Genomic DNA, 17568 nt, shown 5'->3' with positions numbered 1-17568 from the left:
TGTGGGGTTTTTTGGTTTTGTTTTGTTTTTCTTCTTTGGCCACACCTGTGACATGCAGAACTCCCTGGGCCACAGCAATGACCTGAGCCGCTGCAGGGACAATGTCATATCCTTAACCTGCTGAGCCACCAGAGAGCTCCAGGTTTGTGTTTCTTTGATGCTTAGAAGTTGTAAATCCTGAGGTAAAATCCAGTTTATCTGCTTCGACTTCTGTTGCCTATGCTTTTGACCGTCGTATTCAAGAAATCTTTGCCAAACCCAGAGTTTTATAGTTTTATCTCTTACATTTAGGTCTTCAATCCATTTTTAGTTAACTTTTGCATGTGGTATAAGGTAAGAGTCCAACCTGATTCTTTTGCATGTTGATATCCAGTTTTCCTAAATACCATTTGTTGAAAAGACTGTTCTTTCCCCACTGAATGGTCTTGGTAGCCTTGCTGAAGATCATTTGACCATATACTTGAGGATTTACTTCTGCACTATTTTCATTGATTTTTATGTCCGTCTTTACGCCAGTACCACACTGTTTTGCTTACTGTAGCTTTGGAGTAGGCTTTGAAATTAGGAAGTATGAGATCTCCAACTTTTTGTTCTTCTTTGTCAAGCTTATTTTGGCCACTCAGGACCTACTGAGATTCCATGTGAATTTTAGGATGGGTTTTTCTATTTCTGGACAAAATGACACTGGGGTTTTGATGTAGGTCACTTTAACTCTGGAGATAACTATGATAGTATTGGCAACTTAACACTATCAAGTATCCAGGAGTTCCCATCATGGCTCAGCGGAAATGAATCTGACTAGTATCCATGAGGAAGCAGGTTCAATCCCTGGCCTTGCTCAGTGGGTTAAGGATGCAGTGTTGCTGTGAGCTGTGGTGTAGGTCGCAGATGTGGCTCGGATTCAGCCTTGCTGTGGCTCTGGCATAGGCCAGCGTCTGCAGCTCTGACTCGACCCCTAGCCTTAAAGAGACAAAAAAAAAAAAAAAAAAATTAAGTATCCAGTCCAAGTCCATGTGATGTCTTTCTGTTTGTGTCTTTAATTCCTCCTGGCGCCATTTGTACTTTTCAGTGTACAAGTCTTTTGCTTCTTCAGTTCAGTTTATCAGGTGAGGATTTTGAAAAAGTACTTACTAGGAGAAATGTAACAAATGCATGCCACAAACACAAGCCACATGTATCAATTTAAATTTAAATTTTCTAGTAGCTGCATTTAAAAAGTAGAAAGAAAATAATACATTTTCATAATGTATTTTAACTCAATATACCCAAACATTATCTTTTCAATGTGTAATCGGTGTAAAATTATTGGAATATTTATACTTTTTTTTTTCAAACATTGGAATGCTTATACTTTTTCCAAATCCAGCATTTACTCTTACAGCACAACACATCTTAATTCAGATTAACCCCAGATGGCTACTGGCTGCATATTCAAGAGCGGTTCTGAAGGGTATGTGGTTTACTAGACAAAGAAACGCAAAGCCTTCCAGGCAGAGAGAACACTGAGCGAAAGCCTTTGCGTTTGACATTTAGAGAAGTGTCTGGACTACCCGAAGTGAAAGCAGGGAAACAGGGGGAGATGCAGGTGCAATGTCTTGCAGGGGCAGCTCCTGGAGGTGGGTAGGTGTCTTCCATGCCCTGCAGGAAGAGCGATGTGGCAGGTGAGGGGAGTCGCTCACCCAGTTCATGCAGCATGATCAAGTGTGCATTTCAGAAGGCTCACTCTGGAAGAGGCGTGAGAATGACTGGATTGCAGGTAAAGGTAAGACCGACCGAAGGCAAGAAGGCCAGTTAGGACACCATTTAAGAGTCTGGTCAATGGATGCTGCGGGTCTGAAGTCAGATGAAGGCATCGATTCCCGAAAAGAGGTGTTAGAGGGAAGGAGATAAAGCCAGAGAAACTCAAATAGAATAACCAACTGGATTTGATGGTTGACTGAACTTGAAGGAGGAGATATAAAAAGCACGGGGTTCTTTTTGGATTTTAAGATGGGGGATTCAGGTGAATGACAATGTCACTTACTGAGATACTGAGTTGCACTGTTAATTCCCATTTTTGTAAAACGGAGCTAATCCCTCCCTTACAGTAATTCTGTGGTAACTGGAGTTTAGAACAGTGTCTGGCATGTAGTAAGGAATCCGCAGATATTACTCAGGATCAGCGTTATTCCCACATAAACACGATCATCATCCTTATTTTTGAGATGGGACTGAAGAAATAAGAGCAAGCTAAGAAGAAAACGAAAGTCCCGTCTTAGACAGACGTCCAAGTGAAACTCTTGAGCAGGCAGTTGATACACACGTAGGCCTGGAGCCCAGCAAAGGTGCAGGCTGGAGAGAGTAACTTAACCATACGTAGTCCAACATAGTAAACTCCATGTCCAAGGAAGGTAAGAGAAGGACTCAGGGTGGACTCACAGTGAACCGCTCTTTCTAAGAACGGCAGAGAAAACGGCAGAAGCCAGAGGTGTGGACTAAGGGGGGATGAGAGCTGGGGAAGACTCAGCAGAGGGTGGGAGAGCAACCTGGAACGTTCCAGAAAGACCAGGGGGGAGGAGGAGGGTGAAGTGCCCACTGCATAAGAGGTCTTCGCTGCCTTTCATGGAGGTCCTTGTGTTGAGTGATGGCTCCAGACCCTGCCCAGAGGCGAGCTGAAGAATAAGGAAGCGGGAGCTCCCCTGTGGCTGTCTTAATTCTTACATTACAGAGGATGACCCTGAAGACCTAAGCGCATTGTCCCCAAATCACAGAGGACTCAGATGTGCTTATTCAGAGTGCTGAGGCCAAACCCAAACCCAGATGCCGCACCCTAGGTCATTTTCACAGCACTGTAGTTCCTGCAGCCCAAAATCTAAATTTCCTTAAGAGAAGCATAGCCATGAAAATCACTGCAAATATCCAACTTCAAGAATGGATCTTTCTGGAGTTCCTGTTGTGGCTCAGCGGTAATGAGCCTGACTGGCATACATGAGGATGTGGGTTCAATGTCTGAGCTTGCTCAGCGCGTCAGGAATCCATCCTTGCTGTGAGCTGTGGTGTAGGTCGCAGATACAGCTCGGATCCTGAGTAGCTGTGGCTGATGTACAGGCCGGCAGCTGCAGCTCCAATCACACCCCTGGCCTAGAAACTTCCATGTGCTGTGGTTGCTGCCCTAAAAAAGCAGAAAAAAAAAAAGTCTTCTTACCTTCCTCCAGTCACAGGAGAAGTTGGTATCCCTGTTTTTTGTGCTAAATGGATTAGAACATTTTTCCCATTAAGATTTTATAGCAGTGGACAAGGAGACCTGTTCCTCTGAAATGAATGCTTCTATTGTTTTGGATGGAAAGAGGGAATGATTTTCTCAAAAAAAAAAAAAAAAATATGTGTGTGTGTGTGTATACACAGGAGTTCCCATTGTGGCTCAGCAATAACAAACCCCACTAGGATCCATGAGGAGGCGGCCTTGCTCAGTGGGTTAAGGATCCGGTGTTGCCCTGAGCTGTGGTGGAGGCTGGCAGGTGTAGCTCTGATTCAACACCTAGCTTGGGAACCTCCATGTGCTGCGGGTACAGCTCTAAGAAGACTAAATGAATAAATAAATAAATTTTAAAAAATAAAGGAGTTCCCGTCATGGCTCAGTGATAGTGATCCTGACTAGGAACCATGAGGTTGCGGGTTCAATCCCTGGCATCACTCAGTGGGTTAAGGATCCGGTGTTGCCGTGAGCTGTGGTGTAGGCTGAAGATGCGGCTCGGATCTGGCCTTGCTGTGGCTCTGGTGTAGGCCGGCAGCTGCGACTCCCATTCAGTCCTCTGGCCTGGGAACCTCCATGTGCCGTGGGTGCACCCCTAAAAATACGGGGGACAGAAAAAAAAGACCCAGCCATGGCACTCAAGCGTTCCTCAAGACACCACGTCCCCCTCCAACCAGCAGCTGACTAGAAACAAGGTCCGCAAACCAAACCGCACTCCCGGTTCCCCACGCCCCGGTCCCTGAGCACCAACCAACAATCCCCGTTGTCGGGGCAGAAGAAAGTCGGTATTGAGGAGGTTTCCGCCCACACCGCTTCCAGCTCGGGCTCCTTCCCCCACAACACGCCCCACTTGCCTTAGGGTGATTACTTTGGCCTCCGAGGGCAGACAAACGCAGAAGCTCTTGTTTGCTTCTCGGCATCAGCTGCTCTCGTCGTTTCCGTCTCAGCGATGTCCTTCCCTTCCTGCTGTGTCCGTTGCCACAGGTTGCTCTCAAGGCAAAGGCCCTGCGGTTCTCGAGCTGGGAGGGGTGTCTGTCAACCCTGGACATCTGTCAAGGGTTCGGGACTATCAAGAGGGTGGGTGACCCAGATGTCCAGCACCCCAGGAAACCCCAGCTCGGGGTGAGTAGCCTATGTAATCAGATGAAGCCTGTTCTTTTTTTTTTTTTTTAATTTTTTTCTTATGGCCACACCTGCAGCATATGGAAGTTCCCAGGCCGGGGGTCGAATTGGAGCTGCAGCTGCCGGCCTACCCCACAGCCACAGCAATGCAGGATCCGAGCCGCGTCTGTGACCTACACCACAGCTCACAGCAACGCCGGATCCTTAACCCACTGAGCGAGGCCAGGGATCGAACCTGCTTCTTCATGGATGCTGGTCGGGTTCGTTAACTGCTGAGCCACAGCGGGAGCTCCCACGTTACGTCTTTTCGGTCTGCCTACTTGTTTCTGAGGAAAGAAGGCACTGCTTTGGTTTTTCTCCAGATGAGAAGTGAAATTAACTCTACACAAGGAACAAAGGAATCCAAATAGAAATAGGCCTGAGTAGTTTTCCTTGTCTTTCTTCAAAGCTTTGGTGCTTGTCCCAAATTTGCTTTCGATTTCTTCTGAAGACTTGTAGGGCATCGGCCAGGGTGCTGTGGGGAATGTGGGGGGACCGTAGGCGTCCAGGGCTGGCCGTGAAATCGGAGACCATGGAGTCCTGCCCTTCACTTCAGGTGAGAAGTGGAGCCAGAAAGAGGTGGCGTGGTTTGTCCAACTGTGAGTCGCAGAGGTGACACTAGAACCCAGCTCCGTGCACTGTCCCCCGGGAGACTCGGTTGCAGCAGTTGGGATGAGGGGGGCTCCCTGGGAGCTTTGTCCGGGGAGGGCCCAGGGCTCCCCTTCAGTGCAGCCCGCTAGGCTGCCACCCCCATCGTGACCCTTGGAGGTTCTTAGTGGTTCTGGCCTCCTTTTCCTCCCTCTTGTCTACACTGCACGCTTTCCATAGGGAAGCACCCCAGGTGGTTCTGGAGGGGTTGGGTCACTCTGCTCTGGCTTTGTGTTCGTTCCACGGCTGATTCTAACCCTCCCGGAATGGGCAGTTCCTTTATTGGGCAAAGGACAAGATGGCATGATTTTTGTCATGAACCAAATCAAACTTACTGGTCAGCCTTAGTGGCTCCCTTAAATTATGGACTCACTCACTACTGTTTCACGGTGTTTGCTTGTTTGTTTGTTTGTTTTCCCCAAAAAAGGTCTGACACTTTCCTCTTCTAATCAAATCTGAATCTTTTCTGTTCCTGTGATAGGTGATTCATTTTTCACTGCCCACGTGGAAACACATCTGTTTGGGCATGAAGTCTCTACTGAACTCCATAAAGCACTTTATAAGTGTATACTGACATCACGAAACCAAGGTATTAGCAACTCGAGGAGCTGGAAAACGTAATAGCCTTGAAAGGTATGTAAGTAATAACGTGGATACGCTTGAGACAAGTTTCGTTAACTTCACGTCATAACTAAAAATCCAACAAGCTCTTGGGTCTTTGAAGTAAGGGAGATTTGCTCTATTTCACAGGCTTCTGAAGTTAACCCTCGCCCTCCTATCTGCACAGTGGGAGCCCACTGATACACAAAAGGTGGTTTTAGAAAGCTCATGAATTGGGAAGTTACAAGGCACCAGCAATGAAAGCAGACAGGCCTACCTGATGAATGGTAGGCCTCTAGGCCTGTGGGATGGCAGTCAAAAATCGAATTCAGGAGTTCCCGTCATGGCGCAGCGGAAACGAATCCGACTAGGAACCATGAGGTGGCGGGTTCAATCCCTGGCCTGGCTCAGTGGGTTCAGGATCCGAGATTGCCGTGAGCTGTGGTGTAGGTCGCAGACACGGCTCAGATCCCGCGTTTCTGTGGCTGTGGGGTAGGCCGGCGGCTACAGCTCTGATTAGACCCCTAGCCTGGGAACCTTCATAGGCTGCAAGTGCGGCCCTAAAAGTAAAAATGAGACATTATTAATGCTGTCTGTACAGAGTCATCCTAGGTGGTTCGTTACCACTGTTGATACTGCGGCAGGTCTCTGGAAACATGCACCACAGTCAAAGCAAAGTCTATTTCCTTTCGCTTGATTAGATTTTTCAAGATCTGTCCCAACCACCTTAAAACCCACACATCCCACTTCCCCAAAAGGGGAAAAGGGCAAACAGCTGGACATCAAGGAGCAGCGCAGTCTGACCCAAATCAGGCTCGTACACACCATGCAAACACAGCATGGTCACCGACACCCTGAGGAGAGCAGATGCTACAGCAACGTGTGTACAGCAACGAGGGTGCCGGGCCAAGTGCAGCGCCACAGCTGCCTTGGGCGCTCGGAAGAACCTGGGATGCCGCCTGTGACGTCGGCATCCGACCAGCCCGCAGACACGGCAGGCCCACGTCTGGAGACGCCGCCAGCGGCCAAGGAGGGGGACGCGCGAGCGCCACCTGCTCAACCTTCACGGCCGTTGCCAGAGACGCTGCCCCAGGCCTGACGGGGGCCGAGGGCCTCGCAGTCCTCCCGGGCGAACTAAGATCTGGTTCAGGAGACGGGCAGTTGTCAGAAGAGCATTAACCAGTCTCCGTTGTTCCCCGTCTTTATCTTTTGGGCGGGTGTTAAATAAACAGCATGGATCTGGGTGCCAGGAACCCCACTGCGTCTGTCCCCAGTACGCGTGGGACTTTCTCAATCCAAAGGCATGCACGGGCTGCGTGGACTCCCAACAGCCAGGGGCAGGCAGCGGTGCCCAAGGGTTTCCTGCCGCCCCCCTATTCTAGCGAACCCCTCCCTCCATCAGCCACACACCCTGCACACAGAGAGGCTCTGGAATGGGGCCCAAGGTACCTCCATCCCCCCACCCCCAGGCCACGCAGCTCTCCCCACGGGCCTCTCTTCAGGGAAACAATAAACTCTCTTTCCATAACCTCCTGATAGCTGCAGCTTCCAGGGGCTACACCGTATTTGGGGTTCAGCGCTTCTTACCCCCGTCCATTTCCGAGGAACGTCTCCACAGTGGGGAAGAGCATCACAGCATCACACGGACAGAGGAGAGGAGCTGCTCGCACGCCCGGGGCACAGTGGCACACACCCACGTGGAAGCTCTTGGGGTCGGTCGGGGCTCCACTGCCACCTCCTCCTGTTTCTCACCTTCTGAGAATTCGCCTTTTTGTAACATGTTGCCCATGATGCCCCTGGCACATTAAGGTAATCATGCGGCCATACCACAAACCCTGACTGTCAGGGCAAAACCTCCAGAAAACTCCTCGAGGCCAGCCTGCTGTCCAGGCGGGGTCTGGGACCGACACCATGGCAGGCAGTCCCGGGGCCACTTCAACGAGGCGGAGGACTGACTCAGAGCGGCCACCTCCTGGGAGATGGAGGGACAGAGCCGTGTCCGGCCCCACTGCCGAGGCTCCGAGGCTCCTCCACGCCTCCAGCTCCTCCCGCGTTTCAGTTCTAAAACTATTTCGATTTTTAAAAGAGGGGTTTTATTTGGCGAGCAGGGAATCCTGCAAAAGAAACAGAGGTTCTTGCAAACTACCGCACTCGGGCTGCACAAACCCCAACGAACTATTCTTACTTCTTGACACAATACCTCTGTCTCCACAGCAGACACAGTGTTTTATCTTCCAGCTTTCCAGACCTCTTAGGTGAAACTGCTCAAATGATAAAAAAATTATTAGTATCTAATTCTCAAAATTCTATGGGGACCACTATCTTTTGTTTACTTCACTGTTTTTGTTTTGTTTTGTTTTGTTTTTGTCACTTTTGTCTTTTCTAGGGCTGCACCTGCAGCATATGGAGGTTCCCAGGCTAGGGGTCTAATCAGAGCTGTAGCCACCGGCCTACACCACAGCCACAACAACACAGGATCTGAGCCACGTCTGCAACCTACACCACAGCCCACGGCAATGCTGGATCCTTAACCCACTGAGCGAGGCCAGGGATCGAACCCGCAACCTCAGGGTTCCTGGTAAGATTCATTAACCATTGAGCCACGACAGGAACTCCCATACTTCACTGTTCTTAAGACAGACTACTGAAATCATTTGACCAAAAAACTGACTGAAAAATGCCAGGCTTTGATTCAGGAGGCTGACAGAAATGTAAAGTTTTCTTTCTGGATTTAAACCACATAGATAAAGCTAACTTTACAAACTAGATAAATAACTTTCTGAATAGAAAATGGAGACAATTCAATCTTAAAACTCAGAGTATCGAAAACATTTATTAGTAAATTTCAATGCATTTTACAGGAAGAAAAGGCTCAGTCTCAAAGCTATAGTGAACCCACTTTCCATTAATATGTGCTAAAACCTATGTAGCAGCCTCTAGATTTAGTTATTTGTTCAGGACCAAAGCGAAGCCAAAGACACAAAAAGAGAGCTTCAACTCAACAGTGAGTGGCCGTTTTTTTAAGAAAGAGAGACTCCATACACATGAATAGGATTACACGCTGTAATGGGGTGGACACGGAGGAAGCAGGGAGGACATGAGAAAAGCCAGTCTGAGCTCTGCTTGATGCGTGACCAAAGGCTCCTTCTCCAAAAAGCAACTCAGTTTTCAAAAACCACATTTTATCAGAATAGTTCAGGAAAACATACCAGGTGTGATCCCGGTGACACAGTATTTGCAGAAGAGGAAAACCACCATGGGCAGCAACAGAGGCAAGTCAAAGGGAGCCCCAGGGCTGTGAGCAGGACTAAGGTGAGTCTACCTGCAGAGACGAGGTGAGTGTTTTCACTGGCGGCGTGGAAACATGCTAATGGGGACTGGTCCACATCTTATCATTGTTTTAAACACATTTCTTTGGAACAATGGCAACGTTGGCTGAGCGTGGAGGCGTCCTTCAGACACCCAGCTTGATGGCCTGGGTGAGAACGACTTTGAGAACCGGCATGAAAGCGGAGGTCTCACTGAAGTTGCTGGTGCTGACCACGTGGGTGTGGATGGTCAAGCCTTTCGAGTAGTTTCGAGTCTCAATGCTCCTCGCAATGTTGTGTAAACCACTGATGATTGTTGGTGAGAGCTGAAAGGAAGGTGGGACCAAGAGAGAATTAAATTCGGGAGAGTAGGGTTCCCGTCATGGCGCAGCAGAAACAATCTGACTAGTATCCATGAGGACACAGGTTTGACCTCTGGCCTCTCTCAGGGGGTTAAGGATCCGGCATTGCCACGAGCTGTGACCTGTGGTGTAGGTCACAGACATGGCTTGGATCTGGCGTTACTGTGGCTGTGGGGCAAGGCCGGCAGCTACAGCACCAACTTGACCCCTGGCCTGGGAACCTCCATATGCCACGGGTGTGGCCCTAAAAAGCAAAAAAAAAAAAAAAAATCAGGGAGACTATTCCATGAGACCCTCTGTAAACATTAAACCCTGCTATTTAAAAGGAGCTTGAAATAAACAATATAAAAAACGAATAAAGTGGTGAGCATTTCTAGAAAGTTTCCTGGACCAAGCAACACAAGTTATAAAATGGAACCACCACCTTGGTTTAGGTAAGGACCTTTTTTATGAATTATACACACAGGATAAGCCAGGTATCTTCTCAAAGAAAAGAAGCCCGATTGCCTCCCTCAGGCTGAAATGCTAAGGCCTCTGCACCGAGAGCGTCAACTCGTCAATTACTTCAGCTACAGGCTCCCACCCGCCCAGGCACAGGAAGGAACTTGAAGATTCTCAACCACGACACCCCGAAACAGGGCCCAGTTTCCTCTAAGACTCTGCCAACAGCAGAGACTCGGCACTTGCAGGCCGCCTCCTTTAGGGGGCAGCAGCGCTCATCACGCGCTTGGTCTGCCAAGTCTTGACGGCGCTACACGTCTGTCCCCCTCAAATCGGGACCCGCAGGGTCTGGTCTTCTCTTCCATGTCATTACTTGGCTTCCATACTTTTCAGAGAAGACTTTATTGTGGGTCAGTCCACAGGCCGCACCACGTCCACGGTCGCTTTCAACATGGTTCTCATGAGGTATGTGGTTAGTTTGATCTGACAGGACTGATGTGAGGAATGGGGAAGAAGAGAAAAACGCAAAAACCTGAAAAAGCCCCGAGTCTTTTATCCTCTGCGGGTGCTTTCATTAATACAATAAATCAATGCTAGAAAGCAAAGGAGAGGCGGGGGACAGGGGACCAGAAGACACGGTGCATTTACTGCCCACGGCCCCCACGGTCACAGCACACGGGTCTGCCCAGCTGCGGCTACCACGGCCTTTGCCCTGGGGTGACATTTCCTCTAAGAGGAAAGGATCAGAGTCTTAGGCTATGAGAAAGGTTACACGTTTTGGTCTCTGGAAAACAGAGTATCTGCCCACTCTTGATTTCTTGGTTCAAGGAACACATAAAAACGAACAGAAAGCTGGTTACCTCGGGGCCAATACAGGCCAGTTTGTGCATCTGATCTTTGTTATAAAAAAGGTGGAAACTTCTCAATCTCTCCCTCTCCCTCTCTCTCACACACACACCCGGGCCTATCCCCTCATCCCCAGGAACGGAAATGCAGGTCTCAGACAGGGCGAGTGAGCCCTTTCTCTAACTGTAGCGACTGCCTTGCCTCCAGGTGCACCACATACTACATGCAAGTGCTGATAAGACTTGGTTTACCAGCAATCAGGAAAAAATGAGTACCACAGATCTTTCTTTCCCCCACAAACTTACGGTCTGTTCCCTAAGTTTATCATACAGAAACTCCAAACGCTTGCTGGCATCATCTAGCTTCCTCTTGGTTTGCTGCAAGAGAGGAAAAACAGGTGTGTGAGACTCAAACGTTCCCTTTTATCGCCAGAACCTGCCCCACTCCTCTCACTAAGCCTTACAGTCGTCACGTCGAACTGCCTGGCCTGGTCTCGAGATGGAGCTAAGCCAAGACTGAGGCCCTCGGACGGACGATTAGAACAGAGATGAGTAACCTATCAAGGCGGGGCTGAGGGCCAGAGGAGGAGGCCCTTCCCCCGGTGTGCAAAACGGTGGACCGGCTGCATGCCCTGGGCACTGCACACCCACTTCGGGTGTGTGAGTCCACGACAATACCACATCCTCAGGCACCAGGAAGGGCCGCCCGGAGGCAGCGGTGGGTCAGTGTACTACAGAAAAGAAGGTCTAAGAGCCACCGTAATTTAAATAAAATGAATAGTATGGGCACTAGAAGGCAAACTTCTAGAACTAGGGAATCTTTTTTAAACATCAAAAATACTACTTATATACTCAGTCACACGTCGCACATTTAATTCTTATTCTGCGCATCTAAGACACCAAGAAAAGGGGGGGGATTGTCCTCTCGTGACTTAAGATTATTAAGAGGGAAGAGTTCAAATGAGTTCTTAAATCTCGGAGTCCTCCTAGCTCCATCATCCTAGTACTGTAAGCAGAGTGAGAGAAAACCATTCTAAAAGTAAAGGTTTAAATTACACTGTGGGAGGTCCCTGCGGGCGCAACGGGTTAAGGATCCAGTGCTGTCGTGCCGTGACTCGGAGCAGCTGCTGTGGCATGGGACCCCTGGCCTGGAAACGTCCGTATGCCGAGGGCACGGCCCCCCCCCCGTCATTCTGGGACGAACTTCCCGGTCGGTGCCATGCAGAAGCCTCCGAAGCGACACTCTTTCACGACGTAGTGAGCACCAGGTGCAGACAGTCTGGTATCTCACAGAGCTCTCATCCTACCCGGCAGGAAAAGGACCCGAAGTGAACGGCAGGCTGTATGTCAGAGGGGGACGCGGGCCTTGAAGGCAGGTTAACAGGGTAAGAAAGGCCCGAGGGCTCAGGGGACATCGGAGCGAAGCGGGAACAAGTGAGGAGGAGGCAGGTCTGTGGGGGCAGAGCTCCGGGCAGGAGGAGCAGCAGGTCCGAGTCTCGGGGGCTGCTGCGCTCTTGGGGTGTTTGAGGCCGGCACGTCGGTGTGTCCGACGAGGAGCGAGCAGAGAGGGAGCCATCACGGAGAACTTACAGAGCAAGGTGTGCTGCAGAATGACTGCGCCTGCGTTGTCTGGACACAACCAAAGCGGAAACAAAAATGAAGCCATGCTGTAAAAATGATTTCGAGCCCTGACTGAAATGGTCTTGGATGGAGGGCCCAGAGTCGGTCCCACCTAGCTAGCTACCGGCAGGACCCCTCCCCTCGGGGGCCGGGGGCTCCGGGACGGTATCAGAACTTCTCCACCAACGCGTTATAGGGGCAGTTGTCTTTCTCTGCCTCTGCTCTCGTGACACGCTCAGTACAGGGACTCGCTTTCCAAAAGACCAGCGGAAGGCTGCACATAAAATACTCAATGTTTGATGAAACAACAAATTCCAGAAGCTGTTTTTTCAAGCAGACAAGTGGCCTCTGATTCAATGAATATATTCACTGTTTGTTGGCAGAAACTAAAATTTCATCTAAAACAAGACTGGCTTTGTGGAATTTTTGTTGTTGCCAATACACAGCCTTCCTCTAATAAACAAAGTAAAAACCAGTTGCCTTAGAGTCCAAGATCTAAAACACTGAGCTATTTTTAAGATCTTTGCAAAGGTAAAGATTGCTGATCGACTTTTATTTTTATTTATTTTTTGTCTTTTCTAGGGCGGCACCCGCAGCACATGGAGGTTCCCAGGCTAGGGGTCTAACTGGAGCTGAGGCCACCGGCCTACACCACAACCACAGCAACATGCGATCCAAGCTGCATCTGCGACCTACACCACGGCTCACGGCAACGCTGGATCCTTAACCCACTGATTGAGGCCAGGGATCGAACCCGCAACCTCATAGTTACTAGTCAGATTCATTAACTACTGAGCCACGACGGGAACTCCTTGATCTACTTTTTTTTTTTGTCTTTTTGTCTGTTGTTGTTGCTATTTCTTGGGCCGCTCCCGCGGCATATGGGGGTTCCCAGGCTAGGGGTTGAATCGGAGCTATAGCCACCGGCCTACGCCAGGGCCACAGCAACGCGGGATCCGAGCCGCGTCTGCAACCTGCACCACAGCTCACGGCAACGCCGGATCGTTAACCCACTGAGCAAGGGCAGGGACCGAACCCGCAACCTCATAGTTACTAGTCAGGTTTGTTAACCACTGAGCCACGACGGGAACTCCTTGATCTACTTTTAAAAGCTTTGATGCGAGCTCAGAAGGAAACCCCTGAGTGTCGTGGGTACCACCGTTCTGTTCTCCTTCTGTGCCAGACGCGAGGCATGCCGGTGAGAGGCAGGTCGGCAGGGGCTGAGAGTGGGAACGGCAGAGCCAGATCTGTGCGAGGGCTGGCTCTGACCCTGGTTATTAGGTAACTGCTCTTCTGCCTTCACTGCCTCATCTGTAAAATAAGTGACAAGTCGACCTCCTATGCGGTTGTTTTAGGGACTATACACATTTACAAATAAAAGCAATTAAGTACGTTTTTATATGTAAAGCAGACTCTGTAGAAGTGCTAGCTTTACTACTCTTGTATGAACTTTCACAATCTATCTTGTCCAACTTCAAGCAGTAGTGACAGGAGAATTCCCTAAGGGATTTTTTTAACGAAGCACAGCGAAGGGTACGCACAGGGTCTGTGGCGGAAGAGAGGCAGCGCTGGATGAGATCCTCAAATGTGGTCTTCAGGACGAGGTGTTCATCTGGAATGGGTTTCTTGGTAATTTTTTCTGTTGGCAAAGACTGCACATGCTGGAAGGAATAATACCATAAAATGACTGGAAATGACCAGAGGCTACCCCCACACAAAGCCCTGAATCTGCAATAAAGAGAAACCAACTTCCTTGTAGACAGGCCATTCAGAAGCAAATGAAAAACGAACATGTGAGATCACGTGGGATACGTAAAAATAAAAACCAGATCTTCAGTAGAAGACACAAGCACTCTTCCTACAGCTTCTGTTTTCAAAAACAGGATTGGATAGAACATCTGGCTAATTAGGGAACACACGGTGATCACACTGCATGTAACAGGATGGGAAGGAGAGCTGGGCAGGCAGGAAGTGAGAACAGGCGTCCGCAGAGCTGGCTGCATGCTCTGCTTGTTGGCTCATTTTTGTCTATCCTGACATTCTTCTATTCTCTGGTTTATTCTTGGAGGTTGTTAATTGGGCTGTTATCAAACTGCAAGATTAAGCCAAAGGTTAGCCTAGAAGACGCTATGATCTCACTGAATGTAGAGACGGGAAAACAAAGGCATGTGTGCGTGTGCAAAGTTTCAGTGGATTTACTCATCCCACTAAACACATCAGGCAGTTACGTATCAGGCAGTGGCTGGAGCTGGTGACCCCATACGGAAGTGACGTCACCCCCCAGACAGTTCACAGGCTAATGGAAGAGAGAGAAAGTTTTAAAATGTCATAAATGTATAGAAATAGCAGTTGTGGTTAAGGGAACACTCCTGGCACTGGCAGACAGTGTGACTGAGGTTGAACCGAGGGGAAGGCTCTTGAAGCAGGTCCCTCCGAGGGACAGGTAGCGGTTAACCAGTTAAACATGGAGGGAGAAGCACTCCGCACAGAACACGAACACAGGAAGGATGGTGAGACAAGGGACCAAAGGGCGGTCAGGTTGGCTGGAGCCGCGACAGCAAGGAGGACCAGGAGCCCCGGGCGTCCAGACAATGTGGGAGACTTTGGTCTTCATCCTGAGAACAATGCGAAGCCATAAAGTTTTAAGCCAGGAGGAGGTAAGACCAGATAAGAAATGGGTCTAAGTAGATGTTGGCAGATCAGTTAGAGGACCCTGCATTGCTGACTACTGGAGAAAAAGGCAGCATGGACCAGACTGGAAACACAGAGAAGGGATTCGAGAGAGATTTCAAAGCAGTATCAGGAAGATCTGGGGTCAGACTGCAAAGGCTGGTTAAAGGAAAAACCACATAAAGATGATTCCCGGGGTTCTGGCTGGATTCGACAGGAAGGATTACAGTGCCGTTAACGAAACCGGGACATGCCAGCAAGACGACCAGGCTGGGGGGGAGGACTGTGAATTAGGTTTTGGATGTGTTCAGTGTGCGGGGCCTCAGAGATACCCGAGTGGGCAGGCAGCGGGATGTCCTGGCCTGGATGAACGCATACATCCACGCAGCCGCCCTCTTCCATGAGTCAAAGACAAAACAGACAGAAGAACCAGTTTAATATCTGAGCAAGAATTTGTTTCATCTTTGTATGCTGAACTGAGGTTCTGGTGTAGACAGCCTGAGTACCCAGGCCTAAACAAAAGCGAGTGACTTTGCAAACAGCACAGACCTGCAGTCACACAAATGAACAATGCATCTTTATAACGTAGATTCCTGGGGAAGGAAGCAAGTCCTCCCACCTCCTCGAAACACTGGGTTTTTTATAAGGCAACGTTAATATTTAGAAGTTCCTTAGGCAGAACTCTCTCTTCAAAGCAAACCATGCTATTGTGACAGATACAATCTCTGCAAATTTGACTTCCATGAGTCAAAGACAAAACAGACAGAAGAACCAGTTTAATATCTGAGCAAGAATTTGTTTCATCTTTGTATGCTGAACTGTGACCCAATCTCTTTATTTTTCATGAATAGATCAAAATGTCTTTGTATGTCTAAGTTGATTATACGGAAATCTGATTTTTTCTTCCTCATCTAGAACCCTCCCAGCTAGATGTTTATGAGGAAAGCCAAGTACAGATTTATAGCTCCAGACAAATATATGGTTATATTATCAGCTCTTATATACATACACAAGAAAAGATATAACTCATTACATTTTTATGTTATATTTTAAAGGAAAAAACTTTTGCAAACAGCTTCGGCTTAGCAACCTTAGATGCAAATATGGGGATTCAAATGATCTTAAACTATGGCTACTCATTAGGTCAAATAAAATTACTGCAATTGTTAAGTTACTGTAAACGTATACTAGTTAAGTACACAGGCCCCTCCTGAAAAGTTTTTACACGGCAATGCCAATGAAAAATAATATACGTACATGATCATTAAGCTGTCTAAACTGAAATCAATTTGAGATGAGTATAAACTATAAAAGTTAGCATATTAAAAAAGAAAAAAAACCCCAAAAAAGACGTGTGCTGAAACAGCACCATCTCCCACTTCCACAGACTTACTGTTACCTGGATGGTATTTCCAATCGGAGCCCCAGGAGCACCTTCAACATTGGGCTTTGAAAAAGACGGAGGCATGCCCACTTGACCAAGGGGCTGCAGAATGCCGTGGAAGGGCTGGCCACCTGGAAGGTGCGGCTGTAGGAAGGAAGCTTGGCTTGACAGCGGGACTGGAGCTGAAGGCTGTTGCTGCAGCATCTGTGACTGGGGGTCACCCAGGGGGTTCATGATCGGCGATGTGATGGGAACAGGAGGCGTAAAGTTCTCAGGCATCTTTTAAAGGATGGAAATAAAAGGCACCAAGAGTAAGGAGAAAATGACAGCAACATTCCCTAAGCTTTAAATAAGAGAGGCAGGCTAGTCCTTGGTTAAATTTTTTTTCTCTCTTTAAAACCACAGAATACTTTTAAAATTGAAATTTTATGCAGAAGTCTAGCATGAAACATGAAAGTAAAGCTAATCTGGCTAAGCGGGTTGGGAGCTCACACCTGGACCTCTCCGTTTCCCCTTTGCACTTAACTCCCACAACGGGAGCCCAAACCATGGAATCTTTGAAAAAGGACATCAAAGTCTGGAGAACTGCATCTGGCAGTACTGGGATCAGATATGCCAAATATGCGTCTGTGAGTGTTTAATGTGTTTAGATGTAATACCCTTTCCTTAGACCACTAAGTGGTATCTTCTTTATAATCAATCACCCTAAAAGTATTGTTAAGTTTCTGATGATCACTGACCTAAACCTGGGGGTTTTTTGCCCATTCAGTATCTTCTAATTTTACGTTCTGGCCTCTCATTACTGTATTTGGGGGACAGAAATCACTAGGAGTATTTCTTAAAAAGTAGAAAAGACTATTTGACAAAATAGTCCAAAATATAATTACAAATTCATGATTACAGCTGGAACCCCAAACCAAAGTAATTCCTAACAATAAATCATTTGAGAAGCCTGAATTTTTTCCCTCTCTCTGCAAGAGATCCACTGGACACGTACACCTTGTTTCCTCAGAGGGGGTACCTCCTCCCACCACACTGCTGGGTCCTTGCTTTTCCTCCCCTTCACGGATTAGAAGGTGTAAGGTGAAATACGCGGATTAAGTATAAGAGTCAGAGCGCTTTGCCTCTAAAAGGAACAGCGAAGTGTGGTGTGCTTTAGGTGGCTACGTGACTGACAGGACATCTGCAGGCAACTGCAAAGACATCTTTTCCTAGTACCTTTTTCTTCTTGGGGACTCGGTTCAGAGCTGGAGGGTCATTCCAACCATTCTGAGGACCTATAACAGATAATAGAGGG

The 17568-nt window shown here is 48.4% G+C and overlaps 1 protein-coding gene across 46 annotated transcripts in view; it reads right to left on the bottom strand.

The window, feature by feature from the left end:
• Positions 1-8455: 8455 nt before the first annotated feature.
• The window catches only part of SEC31A (SEC31 homolog A, COPII coat complex component), a 63215-nt gene continuing 54102 nt past the window's right edge, over positions 8456-17568 (bottom strand). For 35 of the 46 annotated variants that reach the window (XM_047799065.1, XM_047799067.1, XM_047799074.1 and 32 more), the window contains 5 exons: positions 17490-17548; positions 16287-16550; positions 13759-13878; positions 10904-10975; positions 8456-9275 (listed from right to left, as the gene is read on the bottom strand). In XM_047799065.1, the coding sequence (XP_047655021.1) occupies positions 9096-9275; positions 10904-10975; positions 13759-13878; positions 16287-16550; positions 17490-17548 (695 nt within the window). In that variant the 3' untranslated portion in view covers positions 8456-9095. Of the gene's footprint in view, positions 9276-10903; positions 10976-13758; positions 13879-16280; positions 16551-17489; positions 17549-17568 lie in introns of all 46 variants that reach the window. The other 11 variants (XM_047799062.1, XM_047799066.1, XM_047799069.1 and 8 more) reach the window with 1 other exon arrangement.

This window comes from Phacochoerus africanus, chromosome 10, assembly GCF_016906955.1.
Source record: "Phacochoerus africanus isolate WHEZ1 chromosome 10, ROS_Pafr_v1, whole genome shotgun sequence".
NCBI classification, from domain to species: domain Eukaryota; kingdom Metazoa; phylum Chordata; class Mammalia; order Artiodactyla; family Suidae; genus Phacochoerus; species Phacochoerus africanus.
Note: the sequence above shows the minus strand (reverse complement) of the source record. Positions and strands in the feature narration are given on the sequence as shown.